General features: G+C 37.5%; 1 protein-coding gene across 1 annotated transcript in view; it reads right to left on the reverse strand.

Moving 5' to 3' along the window:
* The window catches only part of SCAMP1 (secretory carrier membrane protein 1), a 122,849-nt gene that overhangs the window by 11,531 nt on the left and 89,365 nt on the right, over nt 1-21,953 (reverse strand). The window contains exons 7-8 of the mRNA XM_036082621.2: nt 16,267-16,368; nt 6,021-6,138 (exon numbers count right to left, since the gene is read on the reverse strand). Of these exons, the coding sequence (XP_035938514.1) occupies nt 6,021-6,138; nt 16,267-16,368 (220 nt within the window). The remainder of the gene's footprint in view (nt 1-6,020; nt 6,139-16,266; nt 16,369-21,953) is intronic.

The following is a 21,953-nucleotide window of genomic DNA, read 5'->3' on the forward strand; positions in this document are numbered from 1 at the left end:
TACCTTGGATGAAGATAACAAGCATGTGGCCCAGCATTTTAATAGGCAATGTGAATCATCTGAAATTGATTCGCAATCAGGAAAAATGATAGTGTTGGATGATTCAGAGAAAGAGACAGAGAGAGAGACAAAAGAAGTATACCTATTTGTGACTATAAAAAAAAGTATAGTAAAATTATCAGCATTCTGTCCTAGATCCAAAGAAAGAAAGAAAGAAGGGAGTGACAATAGCAGTGCTTTCAAAGAAAATGAAAGCATCACTTTTAATCTAAGAAGACTATTATTTACATGTAAGGATGTGTTTACAAAGCATTTACTATAAAACACCAATTTAACGAATCAATTAGACTTGTCATTATTCTGGATCATATACCCAAATTCTAAAGTCTCACACAAAAGTATTTTCAGAATGGATATACTGACATTTAAAAAATTTTTCAAGCATTTAGGGAAACTTGTTTTTTTTTTGAAAGTGAAATAAGTTTTTTCTTTCTTTTTTTAAAGATTTTATTTATTTGAGAGAGAGCGTGACTGAGAGAGAGAGAGTGCGGGCAGGGGCAGAGGGAGAAGCAGACTCCCTGCTGAGCAGGGACCCTGGGATTATGACCCAAACCGAAGGCAGACGCTTAATGGACTGAACCACCCAGGTGCCCCTGAAATAAATTTTTTCTAAAATTCTTTTGAAATGCTTAAAAAATCAGTTAGTAATTACTTTATTAATGTGAACACAAATGTCTATGAACAGTTTCTTAAATTTCATTGGAAAAATCATTCAAAAGTCCCCAAAGGAATATAAATTATGTATCATCTATTTATCTCTTCCATACTAAGTTATTCTGGCTCTTACACCAATTAAAAGAAGGAAATTTTTGAATTCCCCTGGTATGACCCACTGAAAATACCTCCTCCTTAGTCCAAAACTATTACCTAATTCTATTTATTTACTATCGAAAGAAGACCTTTTAAAAAAAATACCTTTTAGAAACAATCTAATCTGATTATGCAAGGCCAAATCAGTATGCCAAAAGAATTCTCAAAATTGTATTCATTATAATTGAAATAAATATATACCACCAAGCATGTTTAGCTGGGGCTGGAGACACAGAATAGTCTAACAAAATGCAACAATTCTAGAGTCAAATAGTGTGCATTGGGAACTTTTGGAGGGCATTAACTGTTTATGAAGAGCCTGACCCCTAGTGGTTAGCAACTATGGCTACATACACACAGAGGAAACCGCCAGTATGCTTTCAGCTGTTTGCTGGGCGTTTTTACTGGATCTCAATTTCTATCAAAAGTAAGAGAAATAGGAGCACCTGGGTGGCTCAGTCAGTTAAGCGTCTACCTTTGGCTCAGGTCACGATCTCAGGGTCCTGGGATGGAGCCCCACTTCGGACTCCCTGGTCAGCAAGGAACCTGCTTCTCCCTCTGCCTCTGCCGTTCACCCTGCTTGTACTCTATCTCTCTCTCTCTCGCTCAAATAAATAAAATCCTTAAAAGAGAGAGAGAGAGAAATCCTTGCCACTACAAGTATGAAATCTGAGCTCAAATTATATTTTAGCTTATATTATCCCCATTTATTGTACTTCATAAAATCATACAGAAAATCATCTCATCTAACTTCCTATTCCACTAGAATATGAGATTCAGAGAAGTTCAGGCACTTGTATTGCACTGACTGACAGTGAACACGTATAAAAGGAGTTAACTGGTAAGTTCAACTATGAGGTAAAAAAAGGTCAACCAAAAGAAAGTATGCTGCACAACTCCCCCCTATTAATACATTTAGTTGGGAAGCAGTCATAGTTCTTTCGAATGCCTGGCATACAATCAGCACGGCTCTAAAACTTTTCCTTTAATGGGTTGGATCTTAAAGAATTGTGTCCCTGGGGGAAAAGCTGCAGGTCAAAGACTTCAGAGTGCTGCACACAGCAGTCAGTTCCACAGCAGCTGTAGAATAAACACTTTCTCCACACTCTGACCGGATTAATCATCTGTGCCACATACGCACCATCACCACTGGTTAAAATCCCCCACATTCTTTCCTCAGCAGATCTGCAGTGTGTTCTACCCTCATCTCACTACCATACCCACTTTCTAGGCTTCATTTACATCAAGAAGGTTACTTCCCAAGTCTAGAAATCCAGCCTAAAGCTCTTCCCTTTGCTCCCAACTTATACATCCAAAAGCCTACTGTGTGTTTATACTTTGCTGCTCCAGCATTATTTTAAACTCTCTGGATTCAAAGTTGAAAACAACCTGATGCCCATATATCTTCTCTCTCTCTCTCTCCATATATATATATGGAGATACATATGGAGATACATATATATATTACAGATATTTATATATATATTTATGTACATATGTATGTATGTATGTAGGCTCCATGCCCTGTGAGCTCATAGTGCCATACTTGACACATAACACATGCTCATAAATGGTTAACAAATGAATGGAATCTGCAACATACCACAAAACCCTCCACTGTACTCTAAACTTATTACATTTCTAGTTTTATAAAGCACCCCCAATGATACATATAGAATAATTAAAGAAATGTCCAAAGAGATGTTGTCATGGTCAGGTTTCTTTGGCTAGGCTATAGTCTTCGGTTTACCAATCAAACACTAATCTAGGTGTTGCTGTCAAGGTATTTTGTGCACGTGATTATTAATCAGTTGACTTTAAGAAAATGAGTGGTTCTGAGTTATGTGGGTAGGCCTGATCCAGTTAGTTGAAAGGCTTTAAGAACAGAACTGACATTTCTCTGAGGAAGAAGAAATCCCACCTATGACTGGAACTTCAGCTTCCGCTTGAGATTTTCTGACCCTCCCTGACTGCCTGCCTGATGGATTTTAGACTAACCTAGCAAGCCCCCACAACCACATAAGCCAATTCCTTTCAATAAATCTCTTCATTCTGTTTCTCTGATACAACACTGATTGACACAGGCATCTACAAAATAAAAGTAGACACTAAACCAGACCCTGTAGATAAACTGATAAAGGGGTCAAGAAGACCAGAAAAAAAATAGTTAATTTTAATTGAGAAAGCCCTGTGCTGTGCAAATTATGTTCCCTGTTTCACTTAACCCTCACCCTAACACTCTGGAAGTAGTTATTATTCCCATTCCTTCCTTCATTCAACAAATACTTTGAGTGCCTATCACATGCCAATCACTGCCAGTCACTGTTCCAGATGTAAGAAATATAACCTCAAAGAAAACAGACTAGGTCTCTGCTCTCATGGAGCTTAGAGTACAGGTCATGACACTGAACCTCAGTGGTTAGAGAAGCCTGCCTCAGCTCACAAAGCTCTAAGTCAAGGCAGCAGAATTTCAACCTGAGTGTATGGCTCCAAAGCTCTTGCTCTTCTAATTCATTCCAATGCTAAAAGACATGTTCACCCAGACGAACTTTAACAAGCTAGGTACCCAGAACATAAGGTATATAAAGTGGCTTGTGCCCAGATGCTGCAGTGAGTAATACCTACAGTAAGTTCCCCAAGAAAAGAGAGGATGACCTAATCCTGGAGACATGAGTAATGAGAGATTCTGTGAAAGAGGCATGAAGATCTTGAAAGAACACTCATAGGTCTTCAACTGGCATAGAAGATGAAGCAACCCAGGAGTCAAGAGGCCTAGCATGAACAAAAACTGGGACAAAGGAACATATGTGATATACATGAAGAAACTTAGAAATACAGTTTGACTAGAGGAGAAAGTCTGGATTTAGGAGCAGTAAAAGGTCACTACTAGCCCTACTTCCCATAACCACCAAAATCCCATTCCCAACCCAGTCCATTTCAAAAATCTTCAGAGTGCTGGGTTTGGGGTTTTTTTAGATTAACATTTAACTACACACAAAACAGCTTGAAGGAAGTTGGGAGTGTGAATGACTTGCAAAAAAATTCTGGGCTAGATGAGGCTGGGAATGGAGAGGAAGAAAAAGATGAAAAAGATGCTAAGAAAGTATCTAGGAAAGTGACTTAAAAAGTAATGAAAACACTGACAAAAGCAGTCAAAGTGCTGAAATAAACTTAAATGGAATCATGAGAAAATACTTAGCATCACCAAATTTATAGTAGGTAATTAATAAATGTTCCTCTTTTAAAAATAGCTTCCCTGAGATAAAATTTGCATAATCAACAATTTACCCTCTTAAAGTGTAGAATTCAATGGGGTTTAGTACTTATTTATAGTGTTGTGAATATATCATCTATAATCTAATTTTCATCACCACAAAAAGAAATTTCATGACCATAAGCAATCCTTCTCTGCCCTATTCCCAGTTAAAAACAACCAACAATCTATTTTCTATCTCTAGAGATTTGCGTGTTTTGGACACTTCATATAAATGAAATCATATAATATGTGGTCTTAATAAATGTTTCTTGACTATGAATCTGAACCTGGAAGAAGAGCTAGTTCTGATAAGGAATTGATGAGTCACTGACGCATTACTGTAAGATGATGATACTGACCAACTGGAGACCTAAACACTCACCCGATCAAGCAAGTACATTTTTATGCAAAGCATTATGTCTTCCAACTCCAAGATTCTAGGGCACCCACGACAGAGAAGAGAAGGAACTCAAAAAATGGGAGATTGAAATCTCCAAGGAAAAAGATTATATAGCACAAAGAGCAGAGAACTGATTTCATTTAAGAAGACCTGTACTTAGGAGCTGGACAAAGAAATGAAGAAGAAAGAACAGCCTCAAAGGCAGAAGAATCAGAACACAATTACAAAGACTGAGGAAGAGGGGCCACCTGCAGTGTAGAAGACTGCAGAGTTCAAGGAAAAAGGTAACTGCAAAAAGGCTACAGAATTTAGTAACTTTGGGAAGCTGAGTTTCGATAGTACATGTGTGTAGTTCAGAAAAGAAGTAATAGCTTTTAAGAGAAAAAATGAGTAGCAAAATATGGGCAGAAAGAACACAGCCTAGTCTTCAGAGTTTTGAGAATAAAAGGCAAATGCACAAGAAAAATATTTCAGGAGTGCAAAGTGTTCTTAAATATAAAGTACAGTTATTTCTAAGTATTCTTGTACATATTCTCAAGTTACCAGACAGGAAAAAAATAAAGAAAAAACTGTTCAAAGGAATTATCTTCTTTAAAGTGAGACCCATCAAAAAGTCTTTATCATCTTAAAACACAGAGGTTATTCCCAGGGTTTCTATATCATGTAGAATCTACATGTTTGAACACATGTAGAATATCAAAAATATGTATCTGAGACACAGTAAAACTTTCAATAAACAAATAAAACCACTGATTCCCTCTCACCCTATGTAATGATTTTTTTAAGGCTAAGAAAACAGCCATGGGAATTTTATACGAGAAGTATAGCTAAGATAATTGGGCAGTCACTAAAAACAAATCCATGTTATAACCCAGTCCAAACCTCTCACCAGCTTACTTTATATTCCTAATTTCATGTCTTTCAATTTTAAATACAAATAAAATGCACATTCCACACAAATTTACTTCTATGTATTAATTAGGCTAATATGCTTTATATTCAAAAAAAGAAATTAGAATTTTTTTTTAATTCCAAAATTTTTTAAATGAGGTTGACTCTTCATCAAAAAAACCTTGAGCTAACAGGATTTTAAGATACTTCCTTTTTACAGGAAGTTAAAAATGTGATTTTTTTTAAAAAATATTTTATTTATTTGACCGAGAGAGACACAGCGAGAGGGAACACAAGCAGGGGGAGTGGGAGAGGGAGAAGCAGGCTTCCCGCTGAGCAGGGAGCCCGATGCGGGGCTCGATCCCAGGACCCTGGGATCATGACCTGAGCCGAAGGCAGACGCTTAACGACTGAGCCACCCAGGCGCCCCTGATTAAGTTTTCTTTATGCTTAACATAATTGTAAAAGGTAATCGTAAGAGAGCACAGATGCTCAAGATGAACAACAAAACAGCTTGAGGGTACAATGAATTAAGAGTAAAATGGTAACATGGGAACTGAACAAGATTAAGTATAAAAATTTACAGATGTACAAATCACTTACCTTTTTAAACATAACTAGTGAGATGACCGCTGATGCTGTGAAAAGTGCTGCTATGATTATCATCATAATTCCAACAGGAATACTTTGGTTGAGGCCAGTAAGGGATGAAATCCAACCACTAAGAAGTAATTTTAAAAAAAAAGTATAATTAGACAAGTAAGTGAATGCATGCTTTTTAAAAAAAAATAACATAGTAACCAATACATATTCAGCACTTATAAGCCAGGCAATATTCAAGATCTTCATATTAACTCAATTTTCACAATTCCATAAAATAGATACTGTTTTAAATCTCTATTTTGCAGATAAGCATCAGTCAGAGATATTCACCAACTTGCTCAAAGTCACACAGCTAATAAATGGTTAGTCTGAATTCAAATCCAACACTAAGTACCAGAGCCTTAAGTGTGTACCACAAGATTTTACTTTTTTTTCCCACCATATGAGCTCATTATTACTTTCAGTTCTTTTTAAATTCTGCTTAATTATGGAAGAAAATATTTGCAAACTGTATATCCAACCAACAATTAGCATCGAGAATATATGAAGAACTTTCAAAGCTCAACAGTTAGAAAAAAATTCCATTAGAAAATGGGCAAAAGGGGGAGGAGCAAGATGGCGGAGGAGTAGGAGACCTAAATTTCGTCTGGTCCCAGGAATTCAGCTAGATAGGGATCAAACCACTCTGAACACCTACAGACTCAATAGGACATCGAAGAAAATAAGAGCAGCAATTCTCTGAACAGAAAAGCAACCACTTTCTGGAAAGTAGGACGTGCGGAGAAGTGAATCCAAGGCGATATTTGGGAAGATAGAAGGCCGGGGAGGGGGCCTCCGTCAGCCGCTTCTGGCTAGTGATAGAGCAGCAGAGCACAAAATCGGAACTTGTAGAAGTCTGCTCAGCTGAGGGACATCGCTCCAGTGGCTAAGCAGGGGGTGGAACCCTCGCTGGGACAGTGTGGTCCCAGGACCCTCGGGGTAACAGAAAGACTGGAGGTGCCTGAGTGCGGCAGAGCTCCCAGGTATTGGAGCGGGGAAGCCAGCTGCAGAGACAGAGCCGAGGAGCGGGGCTCTCAGTTTAGGGTTGCCATAAACCGTGATCCGCGGCACAGTCGGGCCACTGCTCCTCCAGCAGGGACTCAACAAGCGGCAGATCCGGGAAGACTCCCCTTCCTCCCCCGGGAGGAGTGGCGCGGGAGCACACCACAGGGATCTGCTGGGTTTGGAGACTCCACACGGGGCCGGGTGCCAGAGATAGAAACGCTCAGTCACAGGCCGGGGGAGCACGGAGTGCGGCCAGAGACCGGGGAGACAGAAGTGACTGACTGCTTTTCTCTGGGGGCACACTGAGGAGTGGGACCCCCAGTTCTCGGCTCCTCCAGAGCGGAGATTGGGAGGCTGCCATTTTCACTCTCATCCTCCAAAGCTGTAGGGAAAGCTTGCAGGGAACAAAAGCTCCCGAGAGCAAACCCGAGCAGATTACTCAGGCCGGACCGGCAAGGGCGGGGCAATTCCGCCTCCGGCAAAGACATTTGGGAACCACGGCAACAGGCCCCTCCCCCAAAAGATCAGCAAGAACAGCCAGCCAAGACCAAGTTTACTGATCAATGAGAACCTCAGAACGCCAGCACTAGGGGAATACTGCACATAGAATTCATGGCTTTTTTCCCCTGATACTTTAGTCTTTCAAAGTTAATTTTTTTTAACATTTTTTTTTTGAATTTTTCTTTTTCCCTTTTTCAACCAACATCTTATCAATCCACTTTTTAAAAATCTTTTTTATTTTTCATTTTTAGAGGCATATTCTATCCCTTCATTGTAGTTAACCCTATTTTTGGTATATATATGTATAAGTTGTACTTGCTTTAAAATTTTGGGATACAGTTTCTTCTAACAGACCAAAATATACCCTAAATCTCTAGTGTATGGCTTTTTTCTAGTCTCCTATCTAATCACATTCTGCCCCCTTTTTTTTAATTTCTCTTCTTCCTTTTTTCAACCAACTTATCAATTCCTTTCATAAAATCTTTTATAATTTTCATCTTTACAATCATATTCTATCCCTTCATCGTATTTACCCTTATTTTTGTACATATATAAGTTTTTCTTTCTTTAAAATTTTGGGAGGCACTTTCTTCTAACAGACCAAAATACGCCCAAAATCTAGTGTGTGGCACTGATCTATTCACCAGCCTCATCATATTTGATCATATTCTTTCTTTTTTCTTTTTTCTTTCTATCCCTTTCTTTTCCCCCGGTTTCAGGTTGCTTCTGATTTGTTTAGTGTATATTTTTCTGGGGTCATTGTTACCCTGTTAGCATTTTGTTCTCTCATTCATCTGTTCTCCTCTGGACAAAATGACAAGATGGAAAAACTCACCTCAAAAAAAAAGAACAAGAGGCAGTACTGACTGCCAGGGACCTAATCAATACGGACATTACTAAGATGTCGGAACTAGAGTTCAGAATGACGATTATAAAGATACTAGCTGGGCTTGAAGAAAGGATGGAAGATACTAGAAAAACCCTTTCTGGAGAAATAAAAGAACTAAAATCTAACCAAGTCGAAATCAAAAAGGCTATTAATGAGGTGCAATAAAAAATGGAGGCTCTAACTGCTAGGATAAATGAGGCAGAAGAGAGAATTAGTGATATAGAAGACCAAATGATGGAGAATAAAGAAGCTGAGAGAGATAAACAACTACTGGATCACAAGGGCAGAATTCGAGAGATAAGTGATATCATAAGATGAAACAATATTAGAACAATTGGGATCCCAGAAGAGAGAGGGGCAGAAAGCATATTGGAGCAAATTATAGCAGAGAACTTCCCTAATTTGGGGAAGGAAACAGGCATCAAAATCCAGGAGGCACAGAGAATCCCCCTCAAAATCAATAAAATAGGTCAACACCCCGACATCTGATAGTAAAACTTACAAGTCTCAGAGACAAAGAGAAAATCCTGAAAGCAGCTGAGGACAAGAGGTCTGTAACCTACAATGTTAGAAACATTACACTGGCAACAGAACTATCGACAGAGACTTGGCAGGCTTGAAAGGACTGGCATGATATATTTAGAGCACTAAACAAGAAAAATATGCAGCCAAGAATACTATATCCAGCTAGGCTGTCATTGAAAATAGAAGGAGAGATAAAAAGCTTCCAGAACAAACAAAAACTAAAAGAATTTGCAAACACGAAACTAGCCCTACAAGAAATACTGAAAGGGGTCCTCTAAGCAAAGAGACAGCCTAAACGTAACATAGACCAGAAAGGAATAGAGACAATATACAGTAAAAGTCACCTTACAGGCAATACAATGGCACTAAATTCATTATCTTTCAATAGTTACCCTGAATGTAAATGGGCTAAATGCCCCAATCAAAAGACACAGGCTATCAGATTGGATTAAAAAACAAGACCCATTGATACACTGTCTGCAAGAGACTCATTTTAGACCCAAAGACACCTCCAGATGGAAAGTGAGGGGGTGGAAAATTATTTACCATGCTAATGGACACCAAAAGAAAGCTGGGGTGGCAATCCTATATCAGACAAATTAGATTTTAAACCAAAGACTGTAATAAGAGATGAGGAAGGACACTATATCATGCTTAAAGGGTCTACCCAACAAGAAGATCTAACAATTGTAAATATCTATGCCCCTAACATGGGAGCAGCCAATTATATAAGCCAGTTAATAACAAAATCAAAGAAACACATCGACAACAATACAATAATAGTAGGGGACTTTAACATCCACCTCACTGAAATGGACAGATCATCTAAGCAAAAGATCAACAAAGAAATAAAGACTTTAAATGACACACTGGACCAAATGGACTTCACAGATATATTCAGAACATTCCATCCCAAAGCAACAGAATACACATTCTTCTCTAATGCCCATGGAACATTCTCCAGAACAGATCACATCCTAGGTCACAAATCAGGTCTCAACCGGGATTATTCCCTGCATATTTTCAGACCACAACGCTTTGAAACTAGAACTCAATCACAAGAGGAAAGTCGGAAAGAACTCAAATACATGGAGGCTAAAGAGCATCCTACTAAAGAATGAATGGGTCAACCAGGAAATTAAAGAAGAATTAACAAAATTCATGGAAACAAATGAAAATGAAAACACAACTGTTCAATATCTTTGGGATACAGCAAAGGTGGTCCTAAGAGGAAACTATATAGCAAAACAAGCCTTTCTCAAGAAACAAGAAAGGTCTCAAATACACAATCTAACCCTACACCTAAAGGAGCTGGAGAAAGAACAGCAAATAAAGCCTAAACCCAGCAGGAGAAGAGAAATAATAAAGATCAGAGCAGAAATCAATGAAATAGAAACCAAAAGAACAGGGGAACAGATCAACGAAACTAGGAGCTGCTTCTTTGAAAGAATAAGATTGATTAAACCCCTGGCCAGACTTATTAAAAGAAAAGAGAAAGGACCCAAAAAAATAAAACCATGAATGAAAGAGGAGAGATCAAAACCAACACCAAAGAAATACAAACAATTATAAGAACATATTATCAGCAACTATATGCCAGCAAATTAGATAATCTGGAAGAAATAGATGCATTCCTAGAGATGTATAAACTACCAAAACTGAACCAGGAAGAAACAGAAAACCTGAACAGACCTATAACCACTAAGGAAATTGAAGCAGTAATCAAAAATCTCCCAACAAGTAAGAGCCCAGGGCCAGATGGCTTCCCAGGGGAATTCTACCAAACATTTAAAGAAGAATTAATACCTATTCTTCTGAAACTGTTCCAAAAAATAGAAATGGAAGGAAAACTTCCAAACTCGTTTTATGAGGCCACCATTACCTTGATCCCAAAACCAGACAAAGACCCTACCAAAAAGGAGAACTACAGACCAATATCCTTGATGAACACAGATGCCAAAATTCTCACCAAAATACTAGCCAATAGAATCCAACAGTATATTAAAAGGATTATTCACCACAACCAAGTGGGACGTATTCATGGGCTGCAAGGTTGGTTCAACATCCGCAAATCAATCAATGGGATATAATACATTAATAAAAGAAAGAACAAGAACCGTATGATCCTCTCAATAGACGCAGAAAAAGCATATGACAAAGTATAGCGTCCTTTCTTGATTAAAACTCTTCACAGTGTAGGGATAGAATGTACATACCTCAATATCATAAAAGCCATCTATGAAAAACCCACAGCAAATATCATTCTCAATGGGGAAAAACTGAGAGCTTTTCCCCTAAGGTCAGAAACACGGCAGGGATGTCCACTATCAGCAGTGCTATTCAACATAGTATTAGAAGTCCAAGCCTCAGCAATCAGACAACAAAAAGAAATAAAAGGTATCTTAATCGGCAAAGAAGAAGTGAAACTCTCACTTTTTGCAGATGATATGATACTTTATGTGGAAAACCCAACAGACTCCACCCCAAAACTGCTAGAACTCATATAGGAATTCAGTAAAGTGGCAGGATATAAAATCAATGCACAGAAATCAGTGGCATTCTTATACACCAACAACAAGACAGAAGAAAGAGAAATTAAGGAGTCGATCCCAGTTACAATTGCACCCAAAACCATCAGATACCTAGAAATAAATCTAACCAAAGAGGCAAAGAATCTGTACTCAGAAAACTATAAAATACTCATGAAAGAAATTGAGGAAGACACAAAGAAATGGAAAAACTTTCCATGCTCATGGATTGGAAGAACAAATATTGTGAAGATATCAATGCTACCTAGAGCAATCTACAAATTTAATGCAATCCCTATCAAAATACCATCAACTTTTTTCAAAGAAATGGAACAAATAATCCTAAAATTTGTATGGAACCAGAAAAGACCCTGAATAGCCAGAGGAATGTTGAAAAAGAAAAGCAAAGCTGGCGGCATCACAATTCCGACTTCCAGCTCTATTACAAAGCTGTCATCATCAAGACAGTATGGTACTGGCACAAAAACAGACACATAGATCAATGGAACAGAATAGAGAGCCCAGAAATGGACCCTCAACTCTATGGTCAACTAATCTTTGGCAAAGCAGGAAAGAATGTCCAATGGAAAAAAGACGGTCTCTTCAACAAATGGTGTTGGGAAAATTGGACAGCCACATGCAGAAGAATGAAACTGGACCATTTCCTTACACCACACACAAAAATAGACTCAAAATGGATGAAAGACCTAAATGTGAGACAGGAGTCCATCAAAATCCTAGAGGAGAACACAGACAGCAACCTCTTCGACCTCAGCCGCAGCAACTTCTTCCTAGAAACATCGCCAAAGGCAAGGGAAGCAAGGGCAAAAATGAACTATTGGGACTTCATCAAGATAAAAAGCTTTTGCACAGCAAAGGAAACAGTCAACAAAACCAAAAGATAACCGACAGAATGGGAGAAGATAGTTGCAAATGACATATCAGATAAAGGGCTAGTATCCAAAATCTATAAAGAACTTATCAAACTCAACACCCAAAGAACAAAGAATCCAATCAAGAAATGGGCAGAAGACATGAACAGACATTTTTGCAAAGACATCCAAATGGCCAACAGACACATGAAAAAGTGCTCAACATTGCTGGGCATCAGGGAAATCCAAATCAAAACCTCAATGAGATACCACCTCACACCAGTCAGCTAAAATTAACAAGTCAGGAAACGACAGATGTTGGCGAGGATGCGGAGAAAGGGGAACCCTCCTACACTGTTGGTGGGAATGCAAGCTGGTGCAGCCACTCTGGAAAACAGTATGGAGGTTCCTCAAAAAGTTCATAATAGAGCTACCATATGACCCAGCAATTGCACTACTGGGTATTTACCCCAAAGATACAGATGTAGAGATCCGAAGGGGTACGTGCACTCCAATGTTTATAGCAGCAATGTCCACAATAGCCAAACTATGGAAAGAGCCAAGATGTCCATCGACAGATGAATGGATAAAGAAGATGTGGTATATATATACAATGGTATATTATGCAGCCATCAAAAACAACAACGAAATCTTGCCATTTGCAACGACGTGGATGGAACTAGAGGGTATTGTGCTGAGCAAAATAAGTCAATCAGAGAAAGACATGTATCATATGATCTCACTGATATGAGGAATTCTTAATCTCAGGAAACAAATTCAGGGTTGCTGGAGTGGTGGGGGGTGGGAGGGATGGGGTGGCTGGGTGATAGACATTGGGGAGGGTATGTGCTATGGTGAGCATTGTGAATTGTGTAAGACTGGTGAATCATGGACCTGTACCTCTGAAAGAAATAATACATTATATGTTTAAAAAAAAAAAAAAAAGAAGATAGTAGGAAGGGAAAAATGAAGGGAGGGAAGTCAGAGGGGGAGACGAACCATGAGAGACTATGGACTCTGAGAAACAAACTGAGAGTTCTAGAGGATAGGGGGTGGGGGATGGTTTAGCCTGGTGATGGGTATTTTTTTTTTTTTAACATTTTACTTATTTATTTATTTGACAGAGAGAGAGACACAGCGAGAGAGGGAACACAAGCAGGGGGAGTGGGAGAGGGAGAAGCAGGCTTTCCGCTGAGCAGGGAGCCCGATGTGGGGCTCGATCCCAGGACCCTGGGATCATGACCTGAGCTGAAGGCAGGCACTTAACGACTGAGCCACCCAGGCACCACTGGTGATGGGTATTAAAGAGGGCACGTATTGAATGGAGCACTGGGTGTTATACGCAAACAATGAATCATGGAACACTACAGCAAAAACTAATGATGTAATGTATGGTGATTAACGTAACAAAATAAAATTTAAAAAAATTTAAAAAAAAAGAAAATGGGCAAAAGACATGAAAAGATGTTTCATCAAGAGAATATAAAGAAGCAAATAATCACATGAAAAGATGTTCAACATCTTGAGTCACTGGAGAAATACAACTTAAAACCTCAGTGAGCTATCACTATACATCTATCAGAATAGCTAAAACTTTAAAAAGTGACAACACCAATGCTGGTCAGGACGTGAAGGCTGAGTCACTCATACATTGTTGGTGGGAATGTAACCCGGCAGAGCCATTCTGAAAAACAGTCTGTTAGTTTCTTAAAAATGACTAAACATGCAATTTCCATATGAACCAACAATTATACTCTTTGGTATTTATCACAAAGAAGTGAAAATGGATGTTCACAAATGTTTACAGAGGCTAAGCCTAAAACCAGAAAGAGTCCAGAGTCCTTCAACTGGTGAATGATTAAACTGTAGTACATCCACAGTTTTACTCAGGAATAAAAACGAACAAACTACTGATACATACAACGACCTAGATGAATCTCCGGAGAACTATGCCAAGCACAAAAAGACAAAAGTTACACACCCTGTGATTCCATTTATATAACATTCTTGAAATGACAAAATAATAGAAATGATGAACAGATTAGTGACTACTGAGGTTAAGAAGGAAATGAGGGCAGGAGGGAAGTGAATGTGCTCTAAAAGGGCAACATGGGAGATCCTTTGGTGATGGAAGTGTTCTTTATCTTTACTCTATCAATGTCAAGATCCTGGTTTTGACATGACACCATGGTTTTGCAAGATGTTACCAATGGAAAACCTGGGTAAACAGTATTATTTCTTATAACTATGTGAATCTGCAATTATCTCAAAATAAATAAAAATTTTTAATTTTTTAAAAATCTGCTGAATCACATGAGGTCTAGATATCTTAAAACACATCATCCTATATGCCCCCCTCACTAGCAGTCTACTGTGCTATGTGGCCACTACACAATGTTATGCTCAATTTTAACACTTTTTTTTTTTTTTTTTTTTAATATTTTATTTATTTTTTGACAGAGAGAGAGACAGCGAGAGAGGGCACACAAGCAGGGGGAGTGGGACAGGGAGAAGCAGGCTTCCCCCCAAGGAGGGAGCCCGATGCGGGGCTCGATCCCAGGACCCTGGGATCATGACCTGAGCCGAAGGCAGACGCTTAACGACTGAGCCACCCAGGCGCCCCTTAACACTTTTTTCTAAATTTGTGCTAAAAAGCAAAAGAAATTACTTCAATTTCATAAGAATAAAAAAAACTTGTGCTGTTAACATAAGCAGTATATTTTTAAATTAAACATTTAAAACATTTCCTTTCCCTCATATGCCAAAGACTAAATACACTATTTGAAATGATAATGTATGGGGTTTTTTTAGAACTGATTTAAAGTATCCACATAGGGCGCCTGGGTGGCTCAGTTGGTTAAGCAACTGCCTTCGGCTCAGGTCATGATCCTGGAGTCCCGGGATCGAGTCCCGCATCGGGCTCCCTGCTCAGCAGGGAGTCTGCTTCTCCCTCTGACCCTCCTCCCTCTCATGCTGTCTCTCATTCTCTAATAAATAAAATCTTAAAAAAAAAAAAAAAATAAAGTATCCACATAAATTCTCTGTATGTATGCATGACCATTAAGGGATCCACAAAGCTACCTATAGTTGTCTGACTGCCAGTCTCCACTGTGATTCAGAACTAGCACACTAAATTTAAGTCCTCAATATACTCTAGTTACATCCTTAGTTTTTGTAAACACTGCAGCAAAGTTGCCTTGTACATACTTTCGCTTATAAGAATTCAACAGTATGCAACTCAATTATAATAGAAGAGAGGGAGTGATAATTTTAGAGATATGTACTCTTTCACCCACCATTTCATTCAAGGAATGTTTGCTCCAAAGTGTATGAAGAGCCATACCCATCTGCCATTATCTCCTAGCCTGAGTCTAAATAATTTAGTTTCAGTTTCTGAGGGTCTCCCACAGAGTGAGCATTGCAGGGATCCCATTTTTCAAAGATAAGTGTCCATGTGCATATGTGTGTATTTGTGTGTGTATGGAAATACATGTCTCTATACCTAAAACAGTGCTTTACACATAATAGATACCCTTTTCCTTAAAGTCCTAGAAGTTCTTTTCTCTCCCTTCCACAATCTTTGGCCCAGGTATTTGACCACTCCTCAGTATCCTTTTTACTCTTCCTCTTAGTGCCCTTTATATACACATTTTTAAACTAGATATAAAATGCTGTTTTTAAAAAATGGCAACATAATTTTCAGTAGAATGGTTTGCCCAAAGGTTATATGCCTTTGACATTTTTTAAATTGCATTTTTTACTATTTTTACATTTGTTTACTTTTGCTAATCTGGCTTTTCTATGTTAACTATTTTTAGGAAGCCAAAATTATGTAGAGATACTAGATAAACAGATTAAAACTAGAGTAATTAAAGTAAATGACTTACCAGTTGCCCCAATTATGAAATCCTGCAGCTTGGAGTACATGAACAGCAAACTGACAAATATAGACGAAGAAGAATACAAAGAATCTGAATGAACTGTCACTCCTTTAAAAAAAAAAAAAAAAAAAAAGGGAGAGAAAGAAGAGTAAAGTGTCATTTTTCTCAATACCTTTATATTCACAATTCACATGAAGAAAGACAGTCGAACACTGAGAAATAAAAATACCACTGGCAACTACTTAAGGCTACCAAGATAATGTATGTGAACCCTTTTTCCAAATACTCGATGACATTTAACTCATTTTTTGTCCTTTCACTTTTCAACTGTATCACAAACATCTTGGCAAAAAAGTTTTTGTTTCCTTTAAAATTATTAAAGACTTTCGTTGAATTTAATTAACATACAATAAACTGCAACTATTTTATTTTTTTTAAAGATTTTTTTATTTATTTGACTGAGAGATAGAGAGAGCACAAGTAGGCAGAGTGGCAGGCAGAGGGAGAGGGAGAAGCAGACTCCCCACCGAGCAGGGAGCCCGATGTGGGACTCGATCCCAGGACCCTGGGATCATGACCTGAGCCGAAGGCAGACACTTAACGACTGAGCCACCCAGGCGCCCCATTATAAACTGTAACTATTTTAAATACACAATTTGATAAGGTCTGACATATGTATATACCCATGCATCTATTTCAATCAAAATAGTAAGCATTTCCCAAAAGTCTCCTTGTGAACCTTGATAATCCCTCCCTCTTCATCCCACCCACTGCTTTCTGTCACTATAGTTTTCATATTTTAGAATTTTAAATAAATGAGATCATACAGTATATACTTTGTCTGCTTTCTTTCACTCAGCACAATTATTTTGAGATTCACTCGTTTTGTTGCACGCATCAAGAGTTCATTCCTTTTCACTGAGTAGTAGTTCACTGTACAGATACACCACAGTCTGTCAATTCATTCACCTACTGATAGACTTTTAGATAGTTTCTAGTGTTGTACTATTACAAATAAAGAGGCTATTAACATCCATGTATAAGTCTTCACATGAACATAAATTTCCTTTTCTCTTGGGTAACTACCTAAAAGTAGAATGGCTAGATCACATGATAGGTATATGTTTAACTTTTTAAGAAACTGCCAAACTGTTTTCCAAAGGAGTTATTCCATTTTATGGTCCCAGGGGCACTGCAGGAGCATGCCAGTTCCTCCACATATCACCAACACTTGAGTATGGTCAATCCTTTAAATTTTAGCCATTCTAGTAGGTATATAATAACTATCTCTTTTGGTTTGAATTTGCATTTTCCTAATAGCTAACATTAAGCACTTTTTCATTGCCTTTTGCCATCCATCTATCTTCTGTGGTGGACTGTTAAAATCTTTTCCCAAGGTTTTAACTGTTTTTTCTTCTTACTGTTAGGTTTTGTGCATTTGCATGTACCAGTCCTTTATCAAATACATGTTTGGCAGGATTGTTCTCTCAGTCTCTGGTTTATCTTTTCATTCTTTGCAGAGTCTGTTTCAAGGGTTTTCTATTAAGTCTTCAAATTAAGTAATGTTAGCTCTCCAAATTTCTTGTCCTTTTTCAAAGTTGTTTTGGTTATTCTAGGCTTTTACATTTCTATATGCCTTTTAGAATCACCTTGTTTGATTCTATAAAACATCATGCTGGGGTTTTTATTGAAATTGCATTGCATTTACAGATCCATTTTGAGAGAATTCACACCACAATAACATCAAGTCTTCCCAACCATCAACAAAATATATGTCTCCATTTATATTTTCTACACAAATGACCAAATGATCTGCAAATAAAGACAGTTTTACTTTCTCCTTTCTAATCTGGATGCTTTTCTTTCTTTTTCTTGCCTGTTTATATTGGACAGAACTTCCACTACAATGTTTTATGGAAGTGTTAAGAATGAACATCTTTATCTTGTTCTTGATCTTGGTAGAAAGATTTAGTCTTTCACCATTAAGTATGGTGTTAGCTGTTACAGTTTTTCATAGATGCTCTTGACCAAGTGGAGAAAGTTTTTTTTTTTTTTTAAGATTTATTTATTTTAGAGAAAGGACTTTATTTATTTATTTATTTTATTTAGGATTTATTTATCTATTTTAGAGAGAGAGCACACACGGCGGGGGGGGAGGGGGCAGGGAGCAGAAGGAGAGGGAGAGAGAGTCTCAAGCGGACTCTACCCTGAGTGCAGAGTCCGATACAGAGCTCGATCCCACAACCCTGAGATCACAACCTCAGCCAAAAACAAGAGTCAGACACTTAACCAACTGTGCCACCCAGGTGCCCTGCTAAAGTTCTCTTTTTTCTAAGTTTACTGAATATTTTCATCATGAGTGATTGAGTATTGTACTTTGTCAAATGCTTCTACATCAAGATAATCATATAATATGGTGAATTTATAATATGGTGAATTATGCTAATTAATTTTAAATGTTAAACCAGCCTTGAATTCCTGGAAAAGTTCTACCCACTTGATTATGACATGGTATCCTTTTAACATATTATTGGATTTGATTTGTTTGGCAAGATTTTCAACCATCCCAAATTTACTCCGTTTTCTTTTCATCACAGTGACCATTTCAACCCCAAAACACATTTTTCAAGGTCCTTATTAACCTTTCAACTTTCTCAGTCTCAACATAAAACTGTTTTCTTCACCAGAGACGAAAACAGAAGGCATAGAAATAAACCTCAACTTTCTTCTCCATATAATGATTTTCAAAGTTTATATATACCACCAATCCTCTTTATTGCTTATCTGTGAGGAGGAAGTATCACTCATTTCAAAATTAACACTTGCATAAAAATCTTCAGTCCATCATTCTAGTTCCTCTGGAGCACTCTATTTAAGTAGTTACTTATCTTCTCTCTTAGCTTGTGTCTTCAGTTCTTCGACTAGGATCTTTCCCAGTGTATAAACACATAGTTCTCATCTTCAACTAGCCTTCTTTTAACCCTATCTCCCTTGCTAAACTTCCACCTACTTGATCTCCCTCCTTCCCTTCAGTAAGTCTTGATTTCCTCTACTTCCCTCTTCTCATTCACTTCTCAACCCACTGTAACTTGGCCTTTCCTCACCTATTCCTCCAGAGGTACTTCAAAATCATGGGCAATCTATGAATTTCCAAACCAAATTTCTCAAGTCTCTATTTTTTTTAATGGAATCTGACACTAAAGATCTTCCTTAAACACTCTTTGACCTTGGCTTCTATAATATTACTCACTTCTACTTCTGTTTCTTCTCAAATCTAGACTGCTTCTCAGTCTCTTATTTCAAGATCCACCTCCACGTCATATTGTAAAACTGTCTTTACAGGAAGGTTCCTTAGTTGATGCTTGTATCTTCTAATGTATGACCCACCAAGAACAGGATGAAGTTCAAATAATGTAACCCAGTGTGTGTGTGTGTATCTTCATAATAGAAACTGGAAGAATATGTCTTGCTATTTCAATGCTTTTATTTACACTGTGTCTAAAATGCCCAATACAGTCCTCTTTCCTGCCTGGCAAACATGCACTCAGCTTTTAAGATGAATCACTAAGTCTACCCCACACTAAAATAGAGGACAGTTAAGCTCTAACCCGTAGAAAGAGAAGAATCCACAATTATTATTTGGAATTCTGTATGTAAGATTTGTCCTTTCAGCTCCATCTGTTTATTCATCATTTTTTCCTATCAGTATGGACTCATGGATATTTATTTCATTCTTTAGGTTAAAATTAAACACTATCATTATTTTGTTGCTAAAACTATTCCAGCTTTAGCCTTTTAGATTCTATTTGCTTAAGTACCTGATCTCTGCTTATTTAGTATTTTCCTTGCTTTAGAATCAGCCATTTCTCCAAAGTGCAAAAAAGCAGATTTTAATAGTTCATGAATGTTTTTTCTATATTAGATTTAAATCAAATGGTTCCACCTTTCACAGTAATTTATTAGTAATATATTACACCAAAGTTGGTATTACTTACTGACCATAAAACTTAGAAAACTCAACCAACAAAAAACAAGCAACAAAAAGTTCACAATATAAAATGCTCTTTTTATTAATAACAAATAGAAATCCCACGTACGTTTCATTTCTCCAGGCTAAAACTTGGTAAACAAATACCACTTTTAATAAATCAATTTTTTACTCTTTTCAAATAGGTACTGCTAAAATATATTTCTATTTCCCTATCCCTTTAGTAGAAAAAGATCCTAACTTAGAATTCTCTTTTTCTTGTTTGAGTTTTTACTTCATTACCTGTTTACCAAGAAACCATATTATCAAAATGGTTAAAATTATAAAGGGAATATATACTCTGAATAAGAGCTTCCTACATAATGTCTAAAGGCTTCACAAAAGCTGCTTCAGTTCCCGAAGATCTTTCTTTGTTCCAAACTCACAGATATATTCTAGAAGCAGCAATTGCCTAATAACAGCCTCTAGTTAAGAAATCTATTAGAAAATACAGAATATGTTTTCAAGTCCTACTAAGGAAGTCCTACTAAAAAGCAAGTATTTCTAAAATATTGCTTTCAGATACAAATTGAAGAATGTTAAAATTGGTTCACCTTCCTCTTTTATACGTACAGTTAGTACATATAAATGTAAAGTTAGCTTACTAAACTGATCAAATAGAAACCCCAAAGTCTTTGAAACCCGTTTGGTCTACTTCTGTTTTTTTGAACAGGCTAGAAACCTTTCTCAGTATATCTTGTTTACTTTATGTGATTAACCAATTTTTCTGTTTGTGGACAAGGAGACAGTAAAATTCATTTCATTGTACACCTACCATGTAAATATAAATGATAATTTTAAAACACTTCAAATTTCTCTGAGATATAAACTCCATATAATTAGTCAACTACCTGAACTCTTACCTCTAAGAGTACACAAATCTTCTATATAATCTATTCAAATTATTAAAAATGCAAAATTAGTCAAATTCAAATTTTAAAAAGGTTGCCTCATTTTTAAAAAAGATTTATTTATTTAAGAGAGAGAGAGAGGGAAAGCAAGTGAGAGAAAGAGAGAGTAGGGGAAGGGGCAGAGGGGGAGGGAGAGGGAGAGAGAATCCCAAGCAGACTCCCTGCTGAGCACAGAGCCCGATGTGATGTGGGGCTCGATCCACAACCCTGAGATCACAACCTGAGCTGAAATCAAGAGGCAGACACTCAATCCACTGAGCCACCCAGGTGCCCCAAGTTGCCTCATTTTTAACTAAACAAGAAGTCACTGAAAATATAGCTCTTTATATCAAAGTGACATAAAAATATGGATCTGACTATCCTGTGAAAACAATTTTACAATATGGGGTTACATTCCCTGCCAAAAGCCTAAAAATTATTAAAAATTTATATGCAAAAAACTGAGCTAATCACAGTGTTAAGAAGTGTATTAAGTATAAATAACTTCCCATATACAGAAGAGAGGAAAACTCTGTAAAGTGTAAATTAACAAATTTGACCAATACAACATCATATGAATATCAAGTTCATTTGAGATGCTTGAGGGAAAAGCCAGGTAAGGCTGCCAGAAGACTGGTGGAGGGCTGTAAAGGGATAGAGCCAAAATGAGGAGTCCAGGAGAAAAAAACATCATCAGGGGTGTAGAAGGACTTCTGCTGGCATCCAGAACCAAAAGGGGTAGGTCTTGTATATAGGAAAAGATTAGGAAATAAACT

Source organism: Halichoerus grypus, chromosome 2 (assembly GCF_964656455.1).
Source record: "Halichoerus grypus chromosome 2, mHalGry1.hap1.1, whole genome shotgun sequence".
Lineage (NCBI taxonomy): Eukaryota > Metazoa > Chordata > Mammalia > Carnivora > Phocidae > Halichoerus > Halichoerus grypus.